General features: G+C 40.9%; 1 protein-coding gene across 1 annotated transcript in view; it reads right to left on the bottom strand.

Moving 5' to 3' along the window:
- Positions 1–27,745, bottom strand: part of WDR70 (WD repeat domain 70) — a 2,546,720-nt gene that overhangs the window by 588,369 nt on the left and 1,930,606 nt on the right. The window contains exon 14 of the mRNA XM_044069907.1: positions 5,378–5,478. Coding sequence (XP_043925842.1) covers positions 5,378–5,478 — 101 coding nt within the window. The remainder of the gene's footprint in view (positions 1–5,377; positions 5,479–27,745) is intronic.

Below are 27,745 nucleotides of genomic sequence, written 5' to 3' on the forward strand. Positions count from 1 at the left end.
GTAGTGGACTGTATCGTGAGATTAACAGTGCAAAAGTGCTCAGAAAATTTGACCTCATGCCTTGCTACCACAAATGGAACTCCACCGAGGCAGTAGGAACAATACAAATGACATCTCTACATAGAAAGGCTTCTCGTTCGGTTTAATTTCTCCAAGTCTTTTGGGTTTCGCATATAATGACAGGAATGGAACCAACTCCTAAGTCAGGAAACAACTGCAGTTCATGAAATTAGTATTGTTTCAGTCTTGATGTTAACCAAGAGTGCTCTTCTCAACACAGACATGCCCAGAACTGCCTCCTCCTGTAATTCGTATGGGTTACACACACTGGTAGCATATCTGAGTATGACTGTAAATTCTTTGTTATTAGAGCCATTACTCCTACTACTATTGGAAATGTCTGGCTATCTGTCTTCCACGCTGCTGCCATTTCCACCTACAAATCCTGATATTTTGACTTTGTGCCTCTCTCTACGTAAAACACTAACCACAGGGTTTATCACTTTTAATCATCAATGCTATTTTGGTCTTTTTTCATGAACTACTATATCTAGTTTTCTTGTCTCTTTTTTAACTGTTAGCAATAGATGATCCCTTGTGATATACACTTCATCATTCTCTATAATATTTTGTGGGTCATGTTTCTAATGCTTCTTAGCTATGTCTACATTGTAGTGTTTGCACAATCCCCAGTGCAACAGTCTTGCCATATTACTGTGCCTTTCAGTATATGCACCCTCTGCCACGAGTGTATTCCACCCAACAAGATACTTGCCTGTTTACAGTTTTTTTTTTTTTTTTGGTTACAGAACCTGCATTTTGTCTGTTTCTTCCACTTCTTCAATGACGTTTGTAAACCAATGTGTATGTAAGTCCACTATCCTGGACAGCCATTATTAACATTTCATCTTTTGGTTTCATTTCACCTCTCCATGACTATTTCTGTGTCAAATGTTGGTCAACATGAGGTTGTTTCAGATCTCCATACCTCCCCACTATAGTTATGGATTTTCCGCAGTTCTTTCCTTCTCATCTGATCATTCTCTTTATGTTCTTTCTTTTGTTTTTGGCACATTCAGTTGTAATCAATGAGATGTAAAAGATGGATACTGAAGGTCATCTCTGCTCTTGATATCTTTCAGCATGTGATCAAAATAAATAAGAGGCAAGAATGCAAAGCTCTTCAATGGAGACCTTATAACATATGGCAAAATTTGAATAAAACATGATGAGACTTGTAGAACGGTGTCAGACTGGTTAAGAGAGAAAGGCCTTACACCAAATAAGAACAGCAATTCTGACAGTGTGTTAAGGGCTAAGGATTTATAAAAATTTTCAGTGAATGGCATATTACTAAACCCCAACAAGGTGAAAGCAATACATAACTGCAAACCCCCCAGTGAATGAACTAGAGTCAGAAGTGCTTGAAATATAGTTAATTACAGTTCCAGGCTTATAAAAGACTTCAATCACTTAGAAAGTTAATGGGGAAAAATGTTCTGTTTATTTGGACAAAATGGCAATAAGCATGAGAAAAGATGAACTGAGACACAACAGAGTCATATTTTAATGAAACCTGTCCCTATATTATCAGACACGGACGCTGATCTACTCAACTTTCTGTACTACAAAATGGACATCAATGAGTTAGAGGATTTGGAAGCAGGTGCCTATCTGATGTTGTAAAGACATACAGACAAAAAAATGAAGGTCTACGACTGGTCTGAGCATGAGGGTGCCACCATATGAAACATTTTTTGGAAAAAACTTTATATTACTCACAGACCACAAAAATGTTAAACAATATTTAACAAATACAAATAAAAGTCTACTCTCAGAAGGTAGACAGAAGATATTTGTAGACTTCAGTCATACCAATTCAAAATTCAGAAAAGGAATAAAACGGTACTGGAGGCTAAATAACAAGGTTGCACTACACCAACGACAAAAAGAAACTTCAAACTAAAAAATGGACACCACTATAGAAAACTGTAGTATTAACGAGAAAAATCAAGGAGTCAGTTTAGCCCTTTCATTCCTTTACTTCCAGAACATCATCAGAAATAAAAAGTTAATTTCCAATCACACTTAAATACTCAATTGTTGATGACATCACACTTTGATTAAAATTAACAAACACCATTCTTAAAGTGTCCTCACTTCACTACCCAGCATCACATTATAATTAATCAGTCAGGAAATGATTCATTAATATGTCAAACTATATAAAAAAAATTGTAAAACATATCAAATATATTTATATTTTAATAAACTTTTTATAGAAATGGTTTCACTTAACCCAGGGTGAACATCTGCTCTTAAGAAAATTTGCCATTTGAGTTCCAACATTTCCAAAACGTTATTAAATTGATTTACCAAATTATCTACTTGAACTTTCTGCAAGACAAAAATAAAACTTGTGAAAACAATCACAGTTTAATCTGTGTCTTGCTAAAGCATTATTAGGATCTTTGTTTTTAATGACCCTAAGGTGTTCATCCATACGACATCCTAGGGCTCCAGTAGTTTTACCTACATAGAAATTATAACAGGATCCACAAATGGCTAAATACACTAAACCTATACTCTTACAGTCATATCTACCTCTAGGCTCAAACCTACAGTTACTATGTTTGAACAAAAATGTACTCTCAGGATAAATAAACCTACAACCTCCACAGGGAGAAGTACCCAGTGGTTTATTACCTTAAACTGTAAACCATCCCTTGCTGTATTCTAATAAAATTTTCAAATCTGAAGTCTTTTTATAGATAAAAGTGGGCTTAACACCCTACTATATCACTTAAGTCCTTATTTCCTAAAATCACTTTCCAATTATTTTCAATAATTCTTTTCAGCTCTTCTCCTTCTATACTCATTTGAATGGGGAAAGCTAATTTTTTTTATCATCACAACCATTTAATTTGTCCTTTTTATCTTTAGGGAGAAAGCCAGAAAAAAGAATGGGTGGATACTTTTCCACCCTTTTTGAAATGACTTCAGCAACTATTTTTCTGACTCTATCTATGTGATAGTCTGTCAGAAAACACATCAATTAAACTCTCTGCTTCTTTCAAAAAAACTTCATCACTGCTAATAATGCGACTCAATCTAATTATTTTTTCTTCTAAAGATGTTAAATTTCATAAAAGTTGGATGTGAACTTGTGAAATGTACATAATTATTACTAAAATACTTTATTTCTGTAAATATTACTAGAAAACAACTTCTTAGAAAAATAAGTGAGTTCAATGTCCAAAAAATTAATTGTGGTACCAATACTACTGATCTTAAATTGTAACCACCTTAGACTACTATTCATTTAACAAAAATCTTAGACTCATCTTTACTTCCCTTCCAAATAAAAAATAAATCATCACTATATTTACAATAAAAAGACACAAATTTGAATAAGGAACAATTAGATAAATAGCAAGTCTCCCACCAGCACATCACAAGGTATGCAAAAGTGGGGGCTACAGATACCCCCATAGCTTCACCTGAGATTTGCTGGCAAATCTTAGACTCTGATTCAAAAAAAATGATTACTGAGAACTAAATCTAGCAAAACAAAGATTGTTCTAAAATCTAACATGAGACCGTGAGTAAATTTATTTAGAAATAATTCAACAAATTCAATCCTTTCATCTTGATCAACTGAAGTATACAAAGTCTTAACATCTACTGTGCATAGCAAGGCTTCATCACCTTCAAATTTATCCACAACGAAGTAGACTCTTTAGGTGCACAGTAAAGTTCAAGACAGTAGGACCATTCACGAATGTCTTACTTCCACACAAACAAAATAATAAAATCCAAAACATGAAGCACTTTAACGCTAAGAACATATGTTTTCATTTGTAACACTTCTTCAGATGTGGGTTGTTTGCAATAATTAAATCCTACTAACAGAACAGCAATGAACCATTGACGTGTTAATTGATTTTTAAAGAGATCATGATACCAAAAACTATGGTATGGCAATGTATTACGTATGCATATGAACATGAATAAATCTAAATAGAAAACATTACAGCTTTCATTAAAACAGACTTGTTTAATATTAAAATCCTTATAAACAATGCATAAAACCATAATAAAAAATATTCATGAAGACATTATTAAAGACATTGCTTGTGAACATTTCATTATAAAGCAGCTTTCGCTCATTCAAATGTGTATGATGTCATCTAGTGACAATTTAACTTCATTACACCCTATTAAAACAACTCTATTTGAAATATATGTAAAATATTTATGGGACTTTTCTTTTATGTTAAATAATACATAAAAAAACATGAAAAAATTTTGAACAAGTAAGAACTGAATAAAATTGATATAAACTGAGTTCCTAAAATCCCATGAATGAAAGTTGATACCTTACAGTCAAATATTAAGATATTAAGATAACTTAAACAAGTTGTTTACTTGATGTCGATGGAATAAGAAGAATAAAGTATGGACAGAGATGGGATAAAATATTAAACCTATATTTGAGCCTTAAAATTAAGATACTATAGATGCAGCTATTCAGCCCAAAAGACATTGCAGCTAATCAGCCAAATAAGCATTGCAGCTATTCAGCCCAGCAATAATGAGTTAGAAATTCAATTTAAACGAACAAAAACTACAGCTTACTGAATGGTGTAAATTATAAAACCAAGCAGCACTACACACACGACAAAAAGAAACTTCAAACTAAAAAGTGAACACCACTATAGAAAGCTGTAGTATTAACGAGAAAAGACAAGGAATCAGTTCAGCCCTTTCGTTCCTTTACTTCCAGAACTTCATCAGAAATACAAAGTTAATTCCCAATCACACTTAAATACTCAATTGTTGATGACATCACACTTTGATTAAAATTAACAAACACCACTCAAAGTGTCCTCACTTCACTATCCAGTAAAAAATATTACATTATAATTAATCAGTCAGGAAATGATTCATCAATATTCCAAACTATATAAAAAACTGTAAAACATATCAAATATTTTTATATTTTAATAAACTTGTTATAGAAATGGTTTCATTTAATCCAGGGTGAACATCTGCTCTTATTTAATTCAAAAAAGTAGTTATCACATAACACTTCACTCTCCATAACTCCCTTCTGCTTGCTTCTATGTTCTGAGTCACTTCTGTTCTCCACAGCCTCCCTAACTCTTCCTCCAGCTCCATCTGCTCATGACAAACTTGCAGCTACTCTCCTGCATGATGCAAAAGCAAAAAGAATAGGAGGAAGCTCTCCGATACACTAGTCAAAGTTTCCCTAGAAGTATAAGTACCACTCTACCTTGAAAAGAGGCTACTAGCCTAATAGGACTAACTTAGTCAACAAAGGATAAATAAAATTTAAAAAAAAGGTGTTACATACCTGTGACTTTTAACTGGGTCATAGTACACTTTGACTAGTCCATTTCCTGTACCAACCATAATCTGGTTCAATTTAGGATGCCACAGACAACGTACAATGCTCTGCACCAAAACAAAAGTAAATAACTAAATTAGACAGAAGTCACACAGCTAATTAAAGTTCATACTTAAGATCACATGATTACATTTTGAAAAACGCTACACTGCTGTATTATTGGTGCACTACGCATGCAAATAACTGCTCTGCAGGTGAAGCTCCAAACTTAAACATGCCAATCCGTTTGATCAACTTGGACATTTGAAATGCAAAATTTAACACAATACATTAATTTATGTATCCATTAACATACAGTCAGTCCTGATGCTCTACCTATGAGGATTCTTCTGAAAGTACACCATAACAGTATACGTTCAAATAAGATCACTGTTGTAGTACAATCTGTACCATATGGAAAACAGCCACAGGTGACACATCTGCTTGAATGGATAGAATCTCTGAGCTCTGTAGATTTTGTGACACAGTCCAGCCCAGCTCATCCACAGCTCTGGAATGGGCAGCTACACCTCAGCTAGAAAGTGCAGTGAGCTCACACCACCTTCTGATTTTATTTTTTGGCCAGAGAAGAAGAAAAGTGGACATTGCACAGTGGATGTAACAGTCCTCTGTTCACTTTTTCTTTTTGTTGTAAAAAGAAAAAAATGTACATAAGTGAGAGAGGCATATATTATATGTATGTACATGTATGGATACACATACATATACATATATATATTATACACATACATACATACATACATATACATGTATGTATTCACCTTCAAATAACTGAAGTACTAAAAGTTCGAAATGAAGAGATAAAATGCAAAAACACAATCACTACACACATCTTGGACACACAGCACATAATACATACGCAAACACACATCCCCAACTTAAACACTCCTCATATCCGGCCTTAGGCATAGGTGGCTGCCTAGGGTGCAGCTCTAGCAGGGGCGCTTTTCCAGTAAACTGGATAGTGTAAACAGACCAAGATGGGGCCACCAGGTGGTGTGTGGGGGGGGGGACACTATGGAGCCCTTTTGCCTAGGGCACCACCTGACCTAAGGCTGACCATGCCTCTCCTCGAGCCCTGACACAAAAACACTAACATACTCATTCTGATAAACTATTCACTTAACCTAAACAACCTGCAGTCACACACAGACACTCCATGCCCCCAATCTCCACAGCTACACTTGTCTCTGAAATCCTGTACATTTGACAAAATATGCATTCAACCTTATGAGCACAGAAACCAAACATTAAACTAAATGAGTGATCGGTCTTATGCCACTGTGTGTGTGTGTGTGTGCGTATGTACACACACACACACACACACACACACACGTACGCACGCATACATAGTGGCATACATGTATACACACACGTATGAATGTATTTGTGTGTGTGTGTATATACATATATATATATATATATATATATATATATATACACACACACATATATATATATATATATATATATATATATATATATATATATATATATATATACATATATAGAAGTGTGTGTGTCCATTTGCATGTGTAAGATATAACAATTACAACATACTGGAAGTATTTTTCTCACTTTAATAACAGTACTGTTTTCCGGTTCATTTATTTCATAAACTTGCTGTGACATCTCAGGCCAAGTTGCCTTGCAATCCATACAAGCAGCCCGTAAAAGTTTCCTGGTACTCCTCGAAGTAAGTACACAACACTTCCAGAGATTCTTATAATACTTACAAAGCCTTTGGTGGGGATTTACCAAAAGTCTACACTTTTGGCCTCGCAACACCTCTCAATGTGAGGTAATCATCTCTGATCACAGTAGCTACAAGCCCTACTTTTAACAATGGCTTTTTCAGGATTTATATTTAACTGGGTTATCACAGAAGGCATTAATATAATATATTGATTATACATACTTCCATTAACTTCCTCCCATAATACGCAAAACATATTAATCAATTATTGATGGGAAGCAGCCACTATGTCAAAATGTCACCCCCCAGCTCAGATTCTCTAGCTCATTTTTGACTGGAATAGGTTACAGGACTAGGCCAACCCATCCAAACTTGTGCAGCTATTGTCAGGCCTATGCTTAATGGTGAGATCAAAAGGCCGCAGAGGCAAAACTCACATATACAATTTGGAGTTTATGTCCTGCTACTTGTATAATTACTGCAAGGCTAGTTACCAAACTAGAGCTATATCCCAACAAACAATACTGGAAAGATGTTAGTCCCCACTTAACAATGAGGCATTCTTGTTCTATGTCAGAGTATACTATCTCAGCATTGCATGGCTTCCTATGTCAGAGTATACCATCTCAGCATTACATGGCTTCCTACTAAGGTAACAAACTAGTTGTTCCTATCTACTTCCTGAAACAACACAGCTCCAAACCCTACTTCTAATGCATCAGTATAAACAGTACAGAGTTTAATAAAAGTCAGGGACAATCAAGAGTAATTTTAAACACAGCATAGCTTCCAACTGATTAAATGTTGCATCTGCTTCTATGATCCAACCTGTAGACAGGTACCTTAATTTTTCTAAGATGTGTCAGAGGTCAGGTTATGGCAACAATTTGAGTAATTTCTCTAGTAACCTGTTATTTCAAAAAAAAAAAAAAACAAATCCTGTACTAGGTACAGGCCAGTTTTTGACTGCTTCTATGCTTTTTTCCATTTGGGGTCTATTTATTACTCTCCCAATCCACTTATCCTAAATACTTGGCTTCTGTCATACAAAACTTAATTTATCAGCATTAACAAAGTCCCAAGTCCAGCTCAGCTTGCACTTCAAAGAAATGTGACCAATTCAACCATCTGAAAAATTTACTATTTCATCAAGATAAGCTACTGAGTATATAATCTTAAGCTTTAGAACTCTATATAGCAGCCTTTGAAAAGGGGCAAGACCTTCATCAACTCCAAAGGATAAATCAGGAAAGACATTATGGGTGGAAAATGCTGCCTTCTCTTTAGCTTCAGAGATGACGCAAATCTGTCAGTACCACTTGATTAAACCTAGTCTAATTAAACCTAGTCTGGTCAAAAACAAGAAGTTATGTACTCAACATAACGTTTGATGTATGTAGTCCATCTCGCCTCATATTCTTACCCGTGGGTTCGGAGCCGAACCTCCGCTCCGACTCAGCCATACTCTAGCTCGAAGTCTTCAATTGGCTCGTGGCTAAGAGGTATCCCATGCTGCACTGCTCCCTTTCCACAGATCTTGTTTGCTGCAAGCTCAGGCAATCACACCCCACACACAACACAGAGAGGAAGAATCAGCCCAACAACAAAAGGAGTACTGAAACCAAAACCTCTAAGCCTTCCAGGAGGGGGAAGGTGGGAGGGTAAGTAAGAATGTGAGGCAAGATGGACTACATACATCGAACGTTATGGTGAGTACATAACTTCTTGATGTTAAGTACTCCAATCTCGCCTACATTCTTACCCGTGGGACAGCGTCCCCAGCATCTGAACCTTAGGCGGCTCTGTGAAAAATACTCCTGAGCACTGTGGAACCAAAGGAAGATCTGCCTCTGGATATCAAATCCAATTTTTAGTGACTGATAAAGGTGTGAGGAGATGCCCATGTAGCTGCAGCACAAATATTATCCATAGACATCCTGGCCTGAAATGCTGTAGAGGTAGACATTGATCGTGTAGAATGAGCCTTCACCTTAAAAGGTAATTCCTTACCGCTTGAGGCATAAATGAAGGAAATACAACTAGAGATCCATCTGGATAAGGTTACTTTAGAGACAGGAGACCCAAGTCTATTGTCTGAAAACGAGACAAATAGCTGATCTGATTTCCTAAGATCCTTCGTTTTATGTAAATAGAAACACAATTGTCTATGAACATCTAGCTGGTGGAATTTGCATTCTGCCTTATTAGAAAATTCTGGGAAAAACACAGGCAGCTCAACAGACTGGTTGAGGCTAATAACCGAAGCAACCTTTGGCATAAAGGAAGGATTTGGTCTGAGGGAAACCCTATCCTTGTGAAATACCAAGTAAGGAGGTCTAACTGACAAAGTCTGGAGCTCAGAGACTCGCCTAGCTGAAGTGATGGCTACCAAAAAGACGGTCTTCCATGACAAACATTTCAAGTCACAAGTAGCTGCAGGCTCAAAGGGAGACAAAGTGAGAAACTGTAGCACAAAATTGAGGTCCCATGGCATTACGGGATCAAAGACTGGGGGCCGAAGCATCATAGTGCCCTTTAAAAATGCCTTACAAAGTCTATGCACCATTAGACTGTGTTCATTAGCGACATGAAAGGTGGAGATAGCCTCTATCTGAACTTTAACGGTTGCGGCAGCTGACCCCTGACTGAAAAGCATGGAGAGAAATTCCAAAACTGATGAAATTGGTGCAGTGTAAGGGTCAATCTGCCTTTCATTAGCCCAGATGGAGAATCTTTACCATTTATTGGAATAAATCTTCCTAGTCGAAGGCTTATGGGAAGAAGACAAAATATGAACTACTTCCGGAGAAAAAAGATGAAGCCTGACTAGTAATGGAACTGGAGTAGCCAAGCTCTCAACCGGAGGGTTTGAAGAGAGGGAGGGATGGAACTGCCCTGACATATGAGTCAATAGGTCTAGCTGTGGGTCCAGAATCCAGGGGTCATCCATGAGATAGAGATGGAGAAAAGGGAACCAAATTTGATGAGGCCAGTGTGGAGCAATCAGAATCATTCTGCTTCCCAAGAATTGTGCTTTCTGAATAACCTTCGCTATCAGAGGAACAGGTGGGAAGGCATAAAGTAGACCGGAGGGCCAATCGTGAACTACAGCATCCCTGGGGGTCTCCCCCTGAGGGGGGGATGAGGGTAAAGTAGCTGCTGCATTTGGTATTGAGGGGACTGGCAAATAGATCGCAGCAAGGCTGACCCCCATCTGCGGAAAATCTGCTCCGCAACCTGCTTGTTCAGGGACCACTAGTGAGGCATCAGAATAGCTCTGCTCAACCTGTCTGCAATCACGCTGGACTTCCCCGGAATGTGCGTTGCCACAAGAAAGCACTGGGAAGACAATGCCCACCTGCCACACTCGAATAGCCTCTCTGCAAAGGGGATACGACTTGGTTCCCCCCTGTTCGTTCAGATACCAAACCACCGACATGTTGTCCGAGTGGAATGCAATCGTCCCGAGAGGAAGAAAGTTCTGGAGTGCTTGCAACGCTAATAGCACTGCTCTCATCTCCAAGACATTGATATGCAAATGTATCCCCCATGCTCTTGCCACATGCCTTGGACTGTCCTGCCGAGATAATGCCCCCCCAATATGGGAGGCATCCGTGGTCACCGTGGCAACTGGAGGAGGTGGAGCAAAGAACTTTCCCACATTGAGATTGCTGATCTGAAGTCACCAGCGTAGATCCTGCTTGCACTTATCTGTAATCATAATAAGATGGGAAAGCGGAAGGTGTTGTAGGGACCACTGAGCAAAGAGCAGCCACTGAATGAGCCTCATGTGTAGTCTTGCAAGAGGGATCAGCATAATTGTGACAGCCATTGTTCCTAACAATTTGAGAACCATTTTTGCCTTTACTTTTTCAGTGGAAGCAACGCGTAGACCTGTTGTTGCAAAACCTGAATTCTTTCTTGTGGTAAGAAAGCCCTCATGAGCAAGGTGTCTAACTCGGCGCCTATAAAGGTGACAACGCTGCAAGGGTAACAAGGCAGACTTTTCCCAGTTTAGTGTGATACCCAATCGTTGACACAGCGCAATGCTGGCGTCCCTGCTCTGTAGTAGTAGATGACTGGTGGTGGCAGACAGGAGCCAGTCGTCTAGGTACAGAAACACTTGGAATCCCTGACGTCTCAAGTGAGCCGTCACCACTGCCATACATTTGGTGAACACCCTGGGGGCTGTGGTGAGACCAAAGGGCAGGGCTCAAAACTGAAAATGACTGGCTCCCAGCCGGAAGCGTAAATGACTTCTGGATGCCCTGTCCATCTTTATATGGTAGTAAGCATCCTTGAGGTCGATGGAGCACATCCATACTTCTTTCCCCAACAATGGGAGAATAGACTGTAAATTGGAATTTTTACATGGAGGTTCAAGCGGCTGAGATCTAAGATGGGTCTCAGGTCCCCTGTTCTTTTTGGCACCAAAAAGAATCTTGAGTAAGTCCCTAATCCGAGCTGGTCTGAGGGGACATGCTGGATGGCTCCTTTTGCTAGCAGCTTTTGAACATCTGAAGCTGTGGAATCCCTTTGACTGGGTGGAGCATCTGGGATTCTCTTGGTTGGCGGGGGATGAGAAGAGAAGGGAATATGATATCCTCCAGAAATTATCTTTAATACCCACTCGTCCTGGGTGATGCCTTGCCAGGCTTCTGGGTATAGCAAAATGCGACCCCCGACTGGCTCTGGAGAAGCGCAGTCGGGCCTCCCATCAGGAGTGCTGGTAGGAGGAACCGCGAAAGGAATCGTGGTCCCCCTGGTTACGCGGGCCTCCTCTGCCTCTAGGGCGGCATCTACCCGAGTTACCACCCCCTCCCCTGCCTCTGGAGGGGGAATCACTTTGTGCATCTTGAAAGATCCTCTGTGGCTTTCTGAACCACATTTTCCCACCCTTCTGGCCCTTGGGATAAGGTCTAGAAGGCATGGAAAAATGGACTTCAACGGCAGACAGGGTTTTTCTTTCCTGCTCGCACCTAGGTGAGAGTATCCTTTATCTTGGTTCCAAACAATGATTAACTGTCAAATGAGACATTGATGAACGTAGACTTGAAGGTCTCCGCAAAATTACACAGGCGCATCCAGGAGTGCCTCCTAAGAGAGACTCCTGAACTCGCTGCCCTACTTTCTCAGTCAGCTGCATGTGAGATCAGCCTCATGGAGGAGTTAGGAATGGAATTTAGGGTAGACATCTAGGCAGTGACCTTCTGAGCCACTGCGTCAGAAACGTTACCTTGCAGAGACTCTCCAAGCTCTTTTAGGAGATCTCTTTGGAGCTGTGTAAAATGTGACAAACAGTTCAGTGACCGCAGAGTAAAGGCAGCTGAAGAAAACATATGCTTCCCATACCGGTCCATGGTCCTTGACTCCTTGTTAGGGGGATGGACGGTAGATGAAGTCTCAGCTAGTTCCTTCTTGGTGGCCGCTTCCACCACCATGGCATCTACTGGAATGCCCTTCGTGAGAAATTCCTTGTCAGCGGGGGCAGACAGAAACTTGTTGGGTCTCCTGGGGACTGGTTCCACAGTGTCTTGGGTTTCCTACACCCTTCGACAAACAAGATCCAGGAGTTCATCGAACGGGGGAGAAACCCAAGAGGCAGAGGGTTGAGACCCAAAGGCCTTCAGGAACACAGACTCCTCCTCACAGGGAGATTTGGAGGGCCAGTCACCTCTCTGCTTCAAGATTTCCAGGATATCTGAGGAGGACGACTTGGGGGACCCCTCTGACTCCTCGAGGTTGGTGTCCGAAATGATGGACTCATCCTGGGAGTCGATGTGCTTCCTCTTGCACACACTTTTTCTCGGGGGCTCCTCAGATAAACACTCTGGGGAGACCTCAGAAAGTGGGGGACCACTAATGGAGATATCCTGAGGACTTGGGTTTCCGCTGTCCAAGGACAGAGGGTGATAAGAAACTGATACCAGTGCTGGGGGGGGGGGGTAAAGTGTCGGTGCCATCAGATGCAGCTGAGGACCTGGCCAGCATGCTCTGCATGATGTCGAAAGCTGATCCCCCCCTGCTCCGAAGAACGACCAGCCATGGAAGCCATTGGAGCCGAAGGGATAAGGTCCGAAGCTGAGGCAGGGCCCAAGCTCACCTGTGCCAAAGCACCAAGTGGGAGGCTCGGAGCCGAAGATCGACCTGAGACCTCTCCCTTGGGTCTGACTGAGGAACTATGAGCCCTGGACCCCAAGGACGGAGCCGATGGGATCGGAGCAGAGATGCCAGGATGAGCTACTGGAGCCGACGAAACTGACAACTCTGGCTCTGAAGGCTGAGAAAGGCTCAGAGGAACATACGAGGATGGATGGGTGACAGGCGCCGGGCCGATTGGGCTGGAGCCGAAAACAATTTGGCCAACACCGGTGATTGGAGCAGTCTCTGTACCACTCTATCCACATCATCGTCCGAGAGAGTCCTGAAGGACCTAGAGGATAAGGTCGGAGATCTGGACCTCCCTACAGAAGGAAACTTACGAGAAGGAGAAACCGGTCTAGAAACTGGAGAGCAGCTCCAAACAAGTATCTCCATCACCGGCTCCGAGAAACTGGGAGCCGATGTTGACTTGGTCAATTCACCCACTTCCTTCGGCCCCGAAGCCAATGGAGCCGAGGAAGCTGAAGTAGACTTGGCAACTTTCTCTGGCGGCTCCGATAAAATTGACTAAGCCAGAGAGCATTTTTTTTTTTTTTTTTTTTTTTTTTGATTTAGAGGTCTTGTCTGCTTTAGAGGGAGAGGACTTGGAACTGGAAGCCCTCTCAAAGTCTTCTTCGAAGGAGGGTTTCAGTAATCCATTCAGAATCAGTTTGTTCTTCCTCTCTTGAAGAATGTGTGGGCTAAAGGCGTGACAGAACACACAGGATTCTTGGAGGTGGATAGCCCCCAAGCAATATACACACACACAGAGTGCCTATCAGTAACAGACATTTTATATCCACACTTATCACATTTTTTGAAGCCCGAAGTGTTCTTTTGTAACCTTAGACATATTGGTATGACACTGCACACAATATGAAAAGACAAACCCGACACCAACAGAAAAACACGGGAACTATGCCTCTAAATTAAACAGTCATAGAACAGTAAACACCACAGAGAAGAAAGGACCTCTAACTTAAACGGCCCTGACAAACAAAACAAGGAAGGACTAGGTCCTCTAAGTTAAACGGCCCTAGCCCATAGGGACGGGGCAACACCGGAACAAGCACAAACAGGGAAACTGGGACACAATTAGAAGGGAGGACTAGGTTCTCTAACTGAAATGGGCCTAATCCGTAAAAAGGGAAGAAACGCAAACAGGATAGCAAGACAAAAAGCCAAACAGGCTACACAAACAGTTTTCTTATCAAAAAACAGAGACTAGCTATGAAAATAGCTTTTGGAGCAACAAACTACTAAAAAGTAGAAGAAAGTTATACTTAGCCATGGCCAAGAGCGAGACCATGTCTGAGCTGTACGTGCGGCAAACAAGATCTAGGAAAGGGAGCAATGCAGCATGGGATACCTCTTAGCCACGAGCCAATTGAAGACTTCGAGCTAGAGTATGGCTGAGTCGGAGCCGAGGTTCAGCTCTGAACCCATGGGTAAGAATGTAGGCGAGATTAAACTACATAACATCCCTTGTTAACCTAACATCTCTGAGCTCATCCACTTTAAGCACTGGATAAGGAACAAAGTTAGATATATCACTCAAGTCTTTTGAAATAGTTACAAAATCTTATGGAGCTGAAAACTTAGGAGTCATCACAAATGGATAACTCCATCCACTGAGACGCTGGTGTTTAGAAATATTTTCACACTTGCATAGCTTCAATATGAAGTTGTATTAAATCTGTTCTACCAAGTGGCTCGCAAAATACTCTCTCAGTAAAATTTTTTGCTTGTGGGCCTTTGGCAGTATTTTGTCTATGTTAACAGTGGGAATAGAATTCTCTGATGCCATACTAAAACTACCTATGTCATCCCCAGCTTGACTACATAAGTTCCATCTTCCCTCTATGGTTTTAATGTGTGTGTGACATATGTACTAGTTTCTCTTTCTAGTTTATCCTAAATCATAAGTGACTTTGGTCATTTTCTCTAACACAGCAAAAAGTCCTTTCCATCTTACTAGGAACTTATTTTCAGCAAAGTAACTAATATTAACATTGTGTTCCCATTTTAAACTCTATTTCTCACATTTTTATTATATACACCCTTTGCTGTATGTCTTAGGCTCTTTGCACATGTTCATTAACTATTGGCATAACTTTTTACCTTATCTTACAGGTTTGTAAAATGTGCTATTACATTTAAATGTTTTCTTCCACCAAAGACTCCTTTGCCATGCCTAGCAAGCCACAGGCAAGGGTGTAGCCAGTCATACTCGTTATACTCTACAGAGTACAGATCCATTCAGAATAGCATATACAGACATGTGTGTACACACACACAGACACTCTCGTATCTCCCTACATCATTTACTCCCCACACACAAACACACATACACACACTCTCTCTCTCTCTCACATCTCTCAAAATCACACACACACACTTGAAGTGGTTGCAGTTTAACTGATGACGTAAACTTGGAAGCAAAATGACGGTGTATGAATAGTTTTGCAGTGTTACAAATGGCGGTTAGTTCTGCATTGCTAGTAGTTAACAGTGGGTGAGTCGTATCTTCTGAATGGGATTTTGTGGGTTTCTATGGGTTAGTGTTGCGAGTAGGGTGACCCATGCTGGTGCTGTGTAATCAGGGGTCTGAGGTATACATGGCTGCGTCTGCAGGTCTGACTCTGAAGAAAATTTCTGGTCTTTGGAAGATATTATGTCCCATGAGAAACTGCCGTGCCATTTGGAGATGGCATTGCCTTGGCTTGAATTTCTTCACAAGAGTGGCAAAACTGACAGTATTCCTGAGGTAAGACACTAATAGTCACTGGAAGAGTTGTGTTGAGCGTCTTTTCCTAATTTGTGGATAGGGCTTTGGAGATTCTGAAATGGATTAAGCAGGTAATTTGAAAATGAACGAGTGCTACAGCTGAAGATAAAGTTTTCAATTTGTGTATCTGGTTGTAGTAAATTGTTTGTGTCTTTCGGCTTTTCCCGGTTAGGGGTCGCCACAGCGGAACTCTGGTCCGCTAATGTCTGGTAGTGGATTTTTACGTACCGGGTTACCAGCCCTGACGCACAACCTTCAACGAAGGCACCCCCCATTCACTTCACATATGCCTCCACACAGAAGACGCTCTAGCTGAGAATCAAACGGGACAACGTCTTACTGTGAGGCGACAACGCTATCGCAGCACCGTGGTTGTAGTAAATATTTAATGAGATTTGCAAGCAAATGGATTTTTGGGCACACTGATTAAACTAACCAGTCTTCTGAAAAAAAGTGAAAGATCTTGTCTGATGGAGTATGAGCAAAGCATCAGATATAACAGCTGTATTTTTTAACCTGCAAACCCCCCCCCCCCCAGCAGCTATTGCTATTAAGTTGTTTTTCAAAGGTGTGTGTAGTAGCATGTTAGAATCCTTTGCAAGATGGCAAAATTTAGCTTTGTGGCAATAAACTGGAGGAGCCATCATCTTCGGCAAGAAGAGAGAGGAAAAGGAAGCCGTGGTGAAAGTTGCACTTGGGTGTTCAGTAGTTAAGCCTGATAACTATTTACTGTGTCAGACTGACTTAAAATTGAATAAGCTGTCTTGCTAGAAAATAGCAGCGCTGTCTTCCAATTATAGCTTTATAGGAAACAATTGCATTTTGGTATTAGTGATTTGGTTAAGATTTTTAACAGGTGAATTTGCCTTCTTCCATTTTCGAGGGCTACACTTCACCCCTCCAACTTAAAAAAAATGTGTACATTTTATGACCCGGAGGTCACATTCCTTTTTACACATGGATGCAGGATGTTTAATTTTCTCCAAGGTTGTGTGATAATGGACAAAGGAATATCCCTTTCCCCCTTAAACTCCTGCTTTCTTTCAAGTTCTGCAATGCATCTTGTTAGATTATTTTCATTTTATGGTTGGTGGTCTGGGCTACATGGATACATTTTCAGACCACAGCTGATACAAGTAAGAAAAGAATTTGAGTATGTTACTGTTCACACACACACACACACACACGTTCACTCACTCACAACAATACAACACCACTTCTAATCAGGGACACTTTTAAAATATTATTCACTTAAGAAAATGACAAAGAGTGAGTGTGAATTAACAGGCATTTTCTAAAATAAAAGAAAACTCTTCTGAGGAAAAAGCGCTGAGCTTCCTGTTGGTGAGGGACATACCCACAAAAACGTGACAGAACCACAGAGGGACCAAGCGGGATGCACTGTACTACGAGTGGCCTTAAAAACACACAGACACACACACACACACACACACACACACACTCTCTCTCTCGCATCTCCATACATCATTTCCTACACACGCAAACATTCACAGTCCCAAAACACAATACAAGGCCGCTTCTAATCAGGGACACTTTTACAATATTATTCACCTGAGAAAAATGACATAATAAGCGAGTGTTTATTAACAGACATTTTCTAAAATAAAAGAAAGCTCCCTCTGTGGTTCTCTCACATTCCTTGCAAAACAGTGGAAAAAATGCCAAGCTTCTTGTTGGTGTTTTTTCCACTGTCTAGCTAACTGCCTTCTTTTATCGAGGATGATGTACCTCACAAGGCATCTACAACAACTGGAAAGGCCACAGAAATACCTCACAAAGAGGATTACCAGCCTCAAACAAATGCCCTACACAGACTGTCTCAAAAAACTCCAGCTTTACTCCATCTCATATCTTCTACTCAGAGGTGATCTCTGCCTAACATACAAAGCTATGTCAATCCCAGAGCTGTTGGACATGCTCCACTTAAAGAAATCCCAATCCCTCCAAGCTACATGCTCTAGGGACCTAAACCTTGTCACTACAATAATCAGAACATGCTGAAGGGATAGATTACTGTCCCAGAGACTTCCCATACTCTGGAATAAGCTACCTATCTATGTCAAACAGAGCTCCTCATTAGCACTCTTCAGGAAAAATCTTGAGGATTGGATGGGAAATAGGAAATTCACCCCAGGGATCACCTCTGTGGCTCTGCCCAACAGGGGCACAGGAAAATAATTTTCTTGGGTGGCGAAAGTCAGGGTACCTTTTTGGCTAGGCTTATACAGGCCCTAGGGCCAACAGCCTAGTACCTACCTATGAACGTATGACCCTATGAACATGACAAAACCACAGAGGGACACATTTTATTTAAAAACTAAAAAGGAATAAATAAAAAAAGATTTTTTTTTTTTAAAATAATACTTTGTATTGAGTCCCTCTAAAAAGAAAAAAATGAGGAAGAGTGAAAACTTTGCAAAAGAAACACGGACAAGTTGATTTCAGAAAAGCAGTTGAAGTTGGTTTTGTTGACTCCTGCTACTTCTTCTGGTACCTCGTTATCGAAATCAGCAAAACCTCCTGCTACTTCTTCTGGTACCTCGTTATCACAATCAGCAAAACCAACCTCGAATGCTTTTCTGAAATCAGCTTGTCTGTGTTTCTTTTGAAAAGTTTTCATTATTCTTCCTTATTTTTAGTTTTCAGAACGACTCAATAAAAAGCATTCTTTTTTTTTTTTTAAATCTTTTTTTTTTTTTTTAATTAATATTTTTATTTGACTGAGCTGCTGAAATGTAACACATTATGTGCTGTGGAAAGACGGGGGGGGGGTAACAGCTTGAGTGATACAACCACTTTTATAAACGCCAGGTGAGTTGGGGGCAACAATAAGCATTTGAGAGTACAAAATGTAATTTGATGACTACACCCCCTGGCCATAGGGATGTCTATCATACAGTAACTCACATGGGGTACATCCTACTGAAATTTGTGGCACTTTCTTTACAGCAAAAAGCAGGTAGGGAAGTAAAATACTCCAGTTCTTACCATCTTGCCCTATGGCATTTCGCATTGCTTTTAGAATTTTATTAACGTACTCTACCCATCCAACTGTTTTACAGTGGTCTCAAATTTCTTATCTGTTTTACTTTGAATCACTGGCAAAGCTGGTTGGATTACCCTGGACATATCTGGGGTTCCCTGGTGTGAGTATTTCTTTGGAAAGCTCTGCCCTGAAGAGAAGTAACACTAGTTCTCTGTCTACTGACTTACCTCTGGCCTTTTGTAAAAGCACTGCTTCAGTAAATTTAGTCTCACAGTCAACAATAATCACTGGTATATACTTGTAGCCATTCACAATATTTATCTATAGACATACAAAATTCAAGGCTATCCACTACAAGGGGTCTTCAATGACAAGGCATAGGTATCAGCAGATGTTTTCACCCAAGGATGTGGTGCCATCTTCTAACTTTCTGGTCAAGAAGCACAGAATTTTTTTAATGTGTTTCAATTACATCTGGCCCAAAAATTCTACAGAAAATTCAAGCTTTTGTTTTGTCCATTACTTAGTGTCCTCCCAAAATATAGTGCTACCATTTTCATCAAAAGAGTTTTTGAAATTAGGAGTTGGTGCGCTACTTCTTCCGTGTCTTTGTTTATTCTAGACAGCAAGTCTTGCCTCATTTCCAAAACTCAGTACAGGATGGGGTCAATTTATTCACCTATTTCTCTTTTTATCAACTCAGGAATAATTTTATCAGTACACCTTGTTAAGCAGAGGATATAGCTTCTACAACTATGAATACAGTTAAAGGTGTTTCTTCTCCTATTCTTTCTTCTACAAAATAAAATGTCAGCAACTTTCTACTCTTCTTGGTTCTGATAATTTCTTTACTTTTACCTCAGTAACTTCTCCAAGTACATGCTGTTGAGAGTCCTGTTGCGACTAGCCCTCTGTTTTGACAGGTCTATATTATATTCTCAAAAGCAGACGATGTTGAATCTGACATTGTCGACACGAGAATATCGAACGCTCAGAATCTCGAGCGTGTAAACAGAAATCTCCGTAAGGGGAGAATTCTGTTTACTGCAATGTAGTGCATTCTTGGAGTTGGTATATTTAAGTAGTGGGGGGGGGGCTTGCCCCCCTGCTTAAACCCGTTGGGGTACTTTTTTTTTTTTTTTTTGTCTTTTTATAAGGTCGTTGTTTGAAGACCGAGACCATATGTTGTTCGATGTTTTCAAACGTCAATCTTATAATATAGACCCTTTGAAATCCCAGAGGGGATCCTACAACTCTGTTCAGGTTCCATTTCTTCGCTTATTGAGATTATCACTATGGGTCTCTATTTTCCTAGCACTACAAAGAAATTATTCATTACTTCAATTGATGGAATCTTCTGATAAAGTTCCATATTCCACACTATGGGTTATTCCCTTTCAGGTTCTGTACTGACTTCTTTCATTAACTTAGGCAATTTTTTTCCAAACATAAGGCTTAGCATATTATTCAATATATTTTTCTACTGAAGCATTAGTATACATTCCCAAAATACACCATCTTCAACACTCGTTTTCAAATTTTCTGCATGGGGTCAGGATGTTGCATCAATTGTCTCTATTCAGTGCCACTTTCCTGCCTTCTTTGGACACTCGTGCCTGTCGCAGGTCTTCTCTCAGACAATCCATCCACCTCTTCACTGGATGCCTTCTTCACTGGATGCCCTAGTTTCTTCTTGCCGTCTTCCTGTTTGTCCCAAATCTTAATCAGACTGTCTTCTGATTTTATGCACATGTGCCCAAACCAATGCAAAATGCCCTCTTTGACCTTTTCTGCAATTGGAGCCATTTTGGCTTCTGCTCTTATGTTCTCATTTTCTTATTTGTCCCACAATGTGGATCCTACCACTCATCTCAGGCACTTCATCTCCATCACGTCCAATTTCCTCAACTGTTTTTTGTACTATACAGAAGTAGTGGTTGCACCATTTTGTACACCTTACTTTTCAGCTTCTTTGTCATTCTTCTATAATATACTACGCCTGACGCTCTGTGCCAGTTGGCTGCATCCCCCCCCCCCGATACTAGCTTTGACCTCCTTATTCACACTTCCCTTTTCCTCAACCATCCCTCCCAGATACTTGAAGCTATTAACCTTTTCCACTATTTCTTTTCTATCTCAATTCTCAGCTTCTTTCTGAACTCCATTATCTGTTGCAATTACAACTGTCTTATCTGTACACAGTTTCATCCCAGGTGTTCTCAGTTTTGAATTCCATTCCCCTATCCTTTGCTAAAGTTCTTGCTCAGGGTTTGCCTGTAATACCATATAATATGCATACAGCAACTCTCTTGATCTGTCAGCTCTGACTCGTTTGCTAATGTAGTCGATCACCAATATGAACAGCAGTGGGCTCAGAGCTGAACCCTGGTGCACGCCCATCCCCAGTGAGAACCCCTCTGTGAGACTAGACACTGTACCTGAGCCACTGGCTCCTTGTTCACAGCCTGCACTAATTCTACCAATGTTTATGCGACTTCGAACCACCACAGGACTGCACAAATCAGTTTTTTGGGCCTTGTCATATGCTTTCCCCAGGTTTAGGAATGCGTAATTGAACTCCTTCCTCATTTCTAGCTCCATAATTATCTGTCTCGCTGCAAACCTCAGTTCCATTCTGCTGCATCCTGATCTGAATTTGAACTGCTTATCTCCCGTCTCACTTTCTACTACTCTGAGTATTCGTTTATCAATCACCCTTGCCAGAAATTTCATGCAATTTCACAGGAGTTTGATACCCCTGTACTGCCCATAGCTGTGAAATGTCCCCTTTGTTCAACAGTGGAACTAGTCTGCTTATTCTCAAGTCATCTGGGGATATGCCTTTCTCTCCACACTACTGAGTACCTTCAGGAGCCATTTCTTCCCCATCTCACCCAGCCTCTATCATATCTGCTGTGACCTCATCTGAGCCTACTCCTTTCCCCTGACTTCATATTCCTTAGTGGTGTTCTTAATTCCTCTATGGTGGGTTCCTCCCCTTATTTCATTGTAGGTTGTGTCTGGGACAGTACAGCTTCTGTGGAGTTTTCTTCAATCTGAAGCTGCTGGACATACTCCTTCCATCTGCTTTTGATGTCTTGAGGACTGGGGAGCAGGTTGTTGCTGGCATCCCTTATGAAGGCTGCATGATTATCTTCTTTATGTTTGTTTTTGCAACCTGACATACTATCTTATTCCAGCTACTGACTTACTTTCAAGAAGCTGGCAGAGTGCCTCTGATGCCTTGTTCTTTCTACTGCAACTCCTTTCTTGGCTTCTTTGTTAGCCAACCCCTATTCCTTCCTAGCCTGGTCCATCTTTTCTTTCTCCTACTTTTTCCTGCACCCCTTCTTTCTTTAGATGACTTTCTGGACTTCTATATTTCACCACCAGCTTCCCTTATGTCCTTTATTTCCATACCTGGCTTGGCCGCACATCTGTTCTGTAATCCTCACACATGCTGTTTTGGGGCACTGCCTTCATTTTTAACACCACTTATTTCCTCTTCTTCTTAAAGTGCTGGTGCCCTGAGTAATTCCCTGAACTGCTGTGCCTTCTCTCCAGTCAACTTTCAGGTCTTCAGCCTGCTCTCTGCTGACCTTAATGTCTTCTCTGACCACTGCTTACAGCTGATTGTGGCAACCAATGGTTTATACTATTGTGGGCAGACTTTTTAACATGACTCTGCAAATGCTGATATTACCCCTGTGCCTTTATCTTATTAGAGGAAGTCTATCTGAATTTCATGTTGGCCACTCTTACACATGATCTTGTGACTTTTTCTTTCTGAGCATGTGTTGGTTACAATCAAGTAATCTGCCAGCCAGAAGTCTAGAATGCCCTCTCCTTCTTTATTCCTGCTCATAGGTTGGTACTAGGCTATTGGCCCTAAGGCCTATACAAGCCTAGCCATAACAATTCCCTGGATATTTCTTCCCACAATATTTACTTCCCTGGACCCCTGTCTAGCCGAGAGACTGATGTGATCCCCAAGGTGAATTTCCCATCTCCCATCCAATCATCAAGATTCCTTTTGAAGAGGGCCAAGGAGGTGCTCTGCTTGACTTGTACGGGCAGTCTATTCCAGAGTATGGGGGATCTCTGGGTCAGGAACCTATCTCTCCAGCATGTTTTGTTTATTGTGATGACAAGGTTTAGATCCCCGGAGCTTGTGGCTCTGAGGGATTGGGATTTCTTTAAATTGAGCATGTCCAACAGCTCAGGGTTTGACATGGCCTTGTATGTTAAGCAGAGATCGACTCTGAGTAAACGATATGCCACAGAGTATAGCTGGAGTTTTTTTTAGATGGTCAGCATAGGGCATCTGCTTTAGGCCTGTGATTCTTTTAGTGAGGTATTTCTGCGGCCTTTCCAGCTGTTGCAGATGTCTTGTGAGGTACATACCAAATAGGGCATTGTACTCTATAATGGGTCTAATGAGGGATGAGTACAGTGGGACAATGACCTCCTTTTTTCTGGATGAAAAGCCCTTAGTGATGAGGTGTGCCACATAGAAGGATTTCCTGACTGTTGTGGCGATGTGGTTATCGAAGTTGAGACCACTGTCCACCTGTGTCCCTAAGTCTCTCATCACACTTTCAGTGTTTAGTGTACTGCCACCTATGTGGTAATTCATGGGTACATGTTTTTTCCCAAAGGGTTAACTATACATTTCTTGGCATTAAGCTTGAGCCCATGGCTCTGGCACCAAGCATCTGTTCTGTAAGGCCCTTTTGTAGAATATCAACATAATTTGGGGATTCAATAATGGCTCCCAGTTTGCAGTCATCTGCGAACTTTGTTAGCCAGAGTCCCTTAGTGTTGGCCTGTACTCCACAGAAGTAGATGCCAAACAAGAGCAGTCCCAGGACTGAGCCCTGAGGTACTCCATTTGTCACTTGTCTGGAGCTGGATTTGGAGTCTGCTACTTTTACAGTATGGGTTCTGTCAGTAAGCCAGTTAGCAACCCATCGAGTGACCTAGGGATTTATGCCCAGCTTAGTAAGTTTATGGAGTTTCCCCACACGTGGACTGAGGCAGTCCTATATCCTGTTCTGTCTTCCTGATGTGTGCATTCGAGTCACCCATTATTAATACCAATTCATATTGCCCTGCTTTATTTAGTAGGTCCTGCAACTGCTGTGTGAATGCACTCTTTTCCTCTCTATCTCATCCCTACTGTGGGGCACAGGCTGAGATTATGAATACTATAATATCATTAGGCTGCAGTTTAACTGCCATGAGTCTGTCACTAATTCTGATGACATCCCTCACTGTCTTCTGAAGCATCTCACCACAATTCCCACACCATATCTAGCCTGTCCTCCCTCCTGAGTACTAGACTCTGGATCCCAAGCCAAGTGGCTTTACTGCACTGCCCTTTCATCTTGTCTCCTAAATACAAAGGATGCTCAGCCTCCTCCTTAACATCATGTCATCCACTTCCAAGCTGGGTCCTGTCAGTGAACCTACACCGAGTGTAGAAATTCTTAGTTCAAGTTTAGCAAGCTGATGGTTTTACATCCAGCTTTCACTCATCTAACCCAAGTTGGGTAACTGGACAGCCAGTAGCTTACTGACCCAGGGCTGATTGGCTTTTTGGCACACACACACACTGGCCAACAGGGACACATACACCCCTCCCACTGTTAGCATGGGTCCCTGGCGTAGATCAGAGTAAGCTGGGGCCTCATCACACTTATTACCAGCAAATACCCATGCTCATTTGGTGACATTAGTCAACACAATCGAGTCAATTAGCTCCATATTTTACATCATAGATGGCTAGTCCTGTTACGGCGTGAAGTTTGTGATCCACTTCCCTGTATATGGCATCATATAGAGTCTTTGCTGCTGCCCACAGCTCCATTCTTTGGTGTGTTTGAGATGGAAGCACTCAGTATGTTTTTCAGAGGTGGGAGGAAACCCACAGAGACAGACAGGGAGCATATAAACTCCAGTCACTGGCCGGAGGTCAGGACTGAACCTTGTACCTTCAGCAAAGGCGACTATGATGCCAACTGGTCTCCATGTTTTTCCCAGAATACATGTTCCCAAGAAACCTTTCGGAATCTTTGTATCTCCAACATATGCCTTTGTCTGTGGAACATTTTTTCCAAGTTTTGTAGGGGTACAATTGCTTTTGCAAATATTTTCATGGAAAAATGATAAATGTTCACAATTTAGCTGTATATCTAGGATTATAACGTACTTCTCTCCAAAGATAATATATAATATATTTATTTAATCATTTATACCATGCTACTTTTACCATTACACCATGCTTTCTCAAATCTAATATTGCCTTAAAAGTTCTACATAATTTTCCTTTTCTGGTCTGCCATATCTGTTCTGGCCTCAATTATAAAAATCTACTTATGGTTTAAACAAAATTACTATCCAATCTTTTCATATCTTCCTTGAATTCTAATATTAGACCTGCATATAAAAGTTGACCAGAGTTCAATAACCCAAAAACTTTTCTAGTTTCATTCCATTTTATTACCTCATCTCCTTTTGTCATCTGCTCCCAAATGTTCAGTTCTTTGCTCTCACTTCTCCAAATGTTTATGACATTTGCTTCTGTGTCTTTTTTACTACTACACATAATACAACATATTGGCATTATTCTATTTTTACAAGATCTAAATTTCTTTGACATTAAGACTTGCTTAATACTTTGTGCGTATAAAGTTGCACATAATTTTACTTATAGTTGCTTTCTAGATATGCCCAAATGCCCACATATGAGCCTGTCATTACCTCACTGGCGCTATGCCTATCACGTGTTTCCACTTAAACATGTATTCTGTTTCTTGAATCAGATATATTAATCCTTGTACACACCTCCAAATCTGAGAATCCAAAACCACCCTGATCCACTGTCATTTTGTTTTTCCTATTCCACTCTTTCCCCTTTGTTTTCAAAAGAAACTCCTTAATTTCCATTGCCTTTCATATCTGATCTCTTTGTTGATACATATAAGCCTAACCTGCATAAAAAAAAAACATGAAGGACCTAACTGCTTGCATCTTATTATCAATGTCAACAAATACATGTCCATGATCTTACCATAGTTATAATCTTTTGACCAACTGTTTCCACATTTTCTTAGCTAGTTGTCCATTGCTGACAAACTCAAGAGGTTAGGTACAAACCCATATGTCACCCGGTGGATAGCCAACTGGCTCACAGATAAGACCCAGGAAGTTAGAATTGGGGAGTCCACCTCTACAAAGAGGCCAGTCACAAGTGGAGTCCCTCAGGGATCAGTCCTTGGACCGCTCCTTTTTGGCACTTACTTCTCAGAAGTCAAGGCCAATGTCAGTGATCTCTGGCTTAGTAAATTTGCAGGTGATTGCAAATTAGGAGCAGTCATTGAATCTCACACTGACACAAATGTTCTCCAGGAGGGGCAGACACAGATAAACAACCAGAGTCAGAGCTATGGACTAAAACTAAATGCCAAAAAATGCATAATAGTATCCTTTAGGAAATCATCCATCCCTCGGAACTATCACATTGACAACACACCCCTTAGAGTTGACCCTGTAGTCAGGGACTTAGGGACACACATACACACATAGATAGTAAACTAGCCTTTGATTATCACGTGTCTACAGTGGTGAGGAAATCATTCTATGTTGCGCAACTTATAAACAAAGGTATGGCATCTAAGTCCAAGGAAGTCATTGTTCCACTGTATTCGGCATTCATCAGACCTAATCATCGAGTACAATGCCCCATTTGGTATTATCTAACCAGACATATCCAACAAATGGAACGTCCACAGAGGTTCCTCACTAAATGAGAACAGGGTGCAAGTAATATGTTCTGTGCAGACTGTCTCAAGGCCCTATTCCCTGTATTCTGTCTCCTACAGGCTTTTGAGAGGAGATCTATGCCTGGCATACAGGGCATTGTCAGACCCCACTCTGATGGACCTCCTGCATATCCAAAAAACAAACAGTGCCAGAATTACCCTTTCTAAAGACTTGAACCTTGCCTGTGATATAAACAGGACCTGTTGTAGAGATAGGTATGTATCGCAGAGACTACCCCATCTATGGAACAGGGTCTCCCATCCATGTGGAGCACAGCTCATTCCTAAACCAATTCAAGTTCAACTTGGAGAAATGGATGGGAAAACAGAAAATCATCCCTGGTTTGGCACCCATGTCTCTAATGCAAACAGGTAACCTGCAAATGCTTCATCTTCCAGGCCCATACCTACACTTATCAAGGGTATCAGAACTTGTCAGAGATTTGTGATGCATGGCTAGGCTTAAAAAGGCCTTTGTGGTCGTTAGCCTAGTTAACACCTAAGAACCAATAACACCCCATTTCAATCAAATTCTTGAGTGTTTCAGACTGTCATGACCACACAAAAAAGGGAAGCTCTGTACCACATTATGTGTTGGGGCACAATCCATTACTGTAAACTTTATTTTTGCTTTAGTTAATTTATATCATGATTCTGACATGGAGTTTAACCAAATTCACTTCTGCTCGAGTTGGTGGTAGCTCAGATGTATGTAAATGATCCCTTGGTACTTACTGAAAAAAGTAGGGGTCCCTTACTTAACATAATATAAAAGCATTATTTACAGGATGCAATACCCCTGCACTGGCCCAATAATCAAGGAGCCTCAATCCTCACCACTAGCACCAGTGAGGGATGT

The sequence above is a fragment of the Protopterus annectens genome, chromosome 1.part0 (genome assembly GCF_019279795.1).
Source record: "Protopterus annectens isolate FY-2018-M chromosome 1.part0, PAN1.0, whole genome shotgun sequence".
Lineage (NCBI taxonomy): Eukaryota > Metazoa > Chordata > Ceratodontiformes > Protopteridae > Protopterus > Protopterus annectens.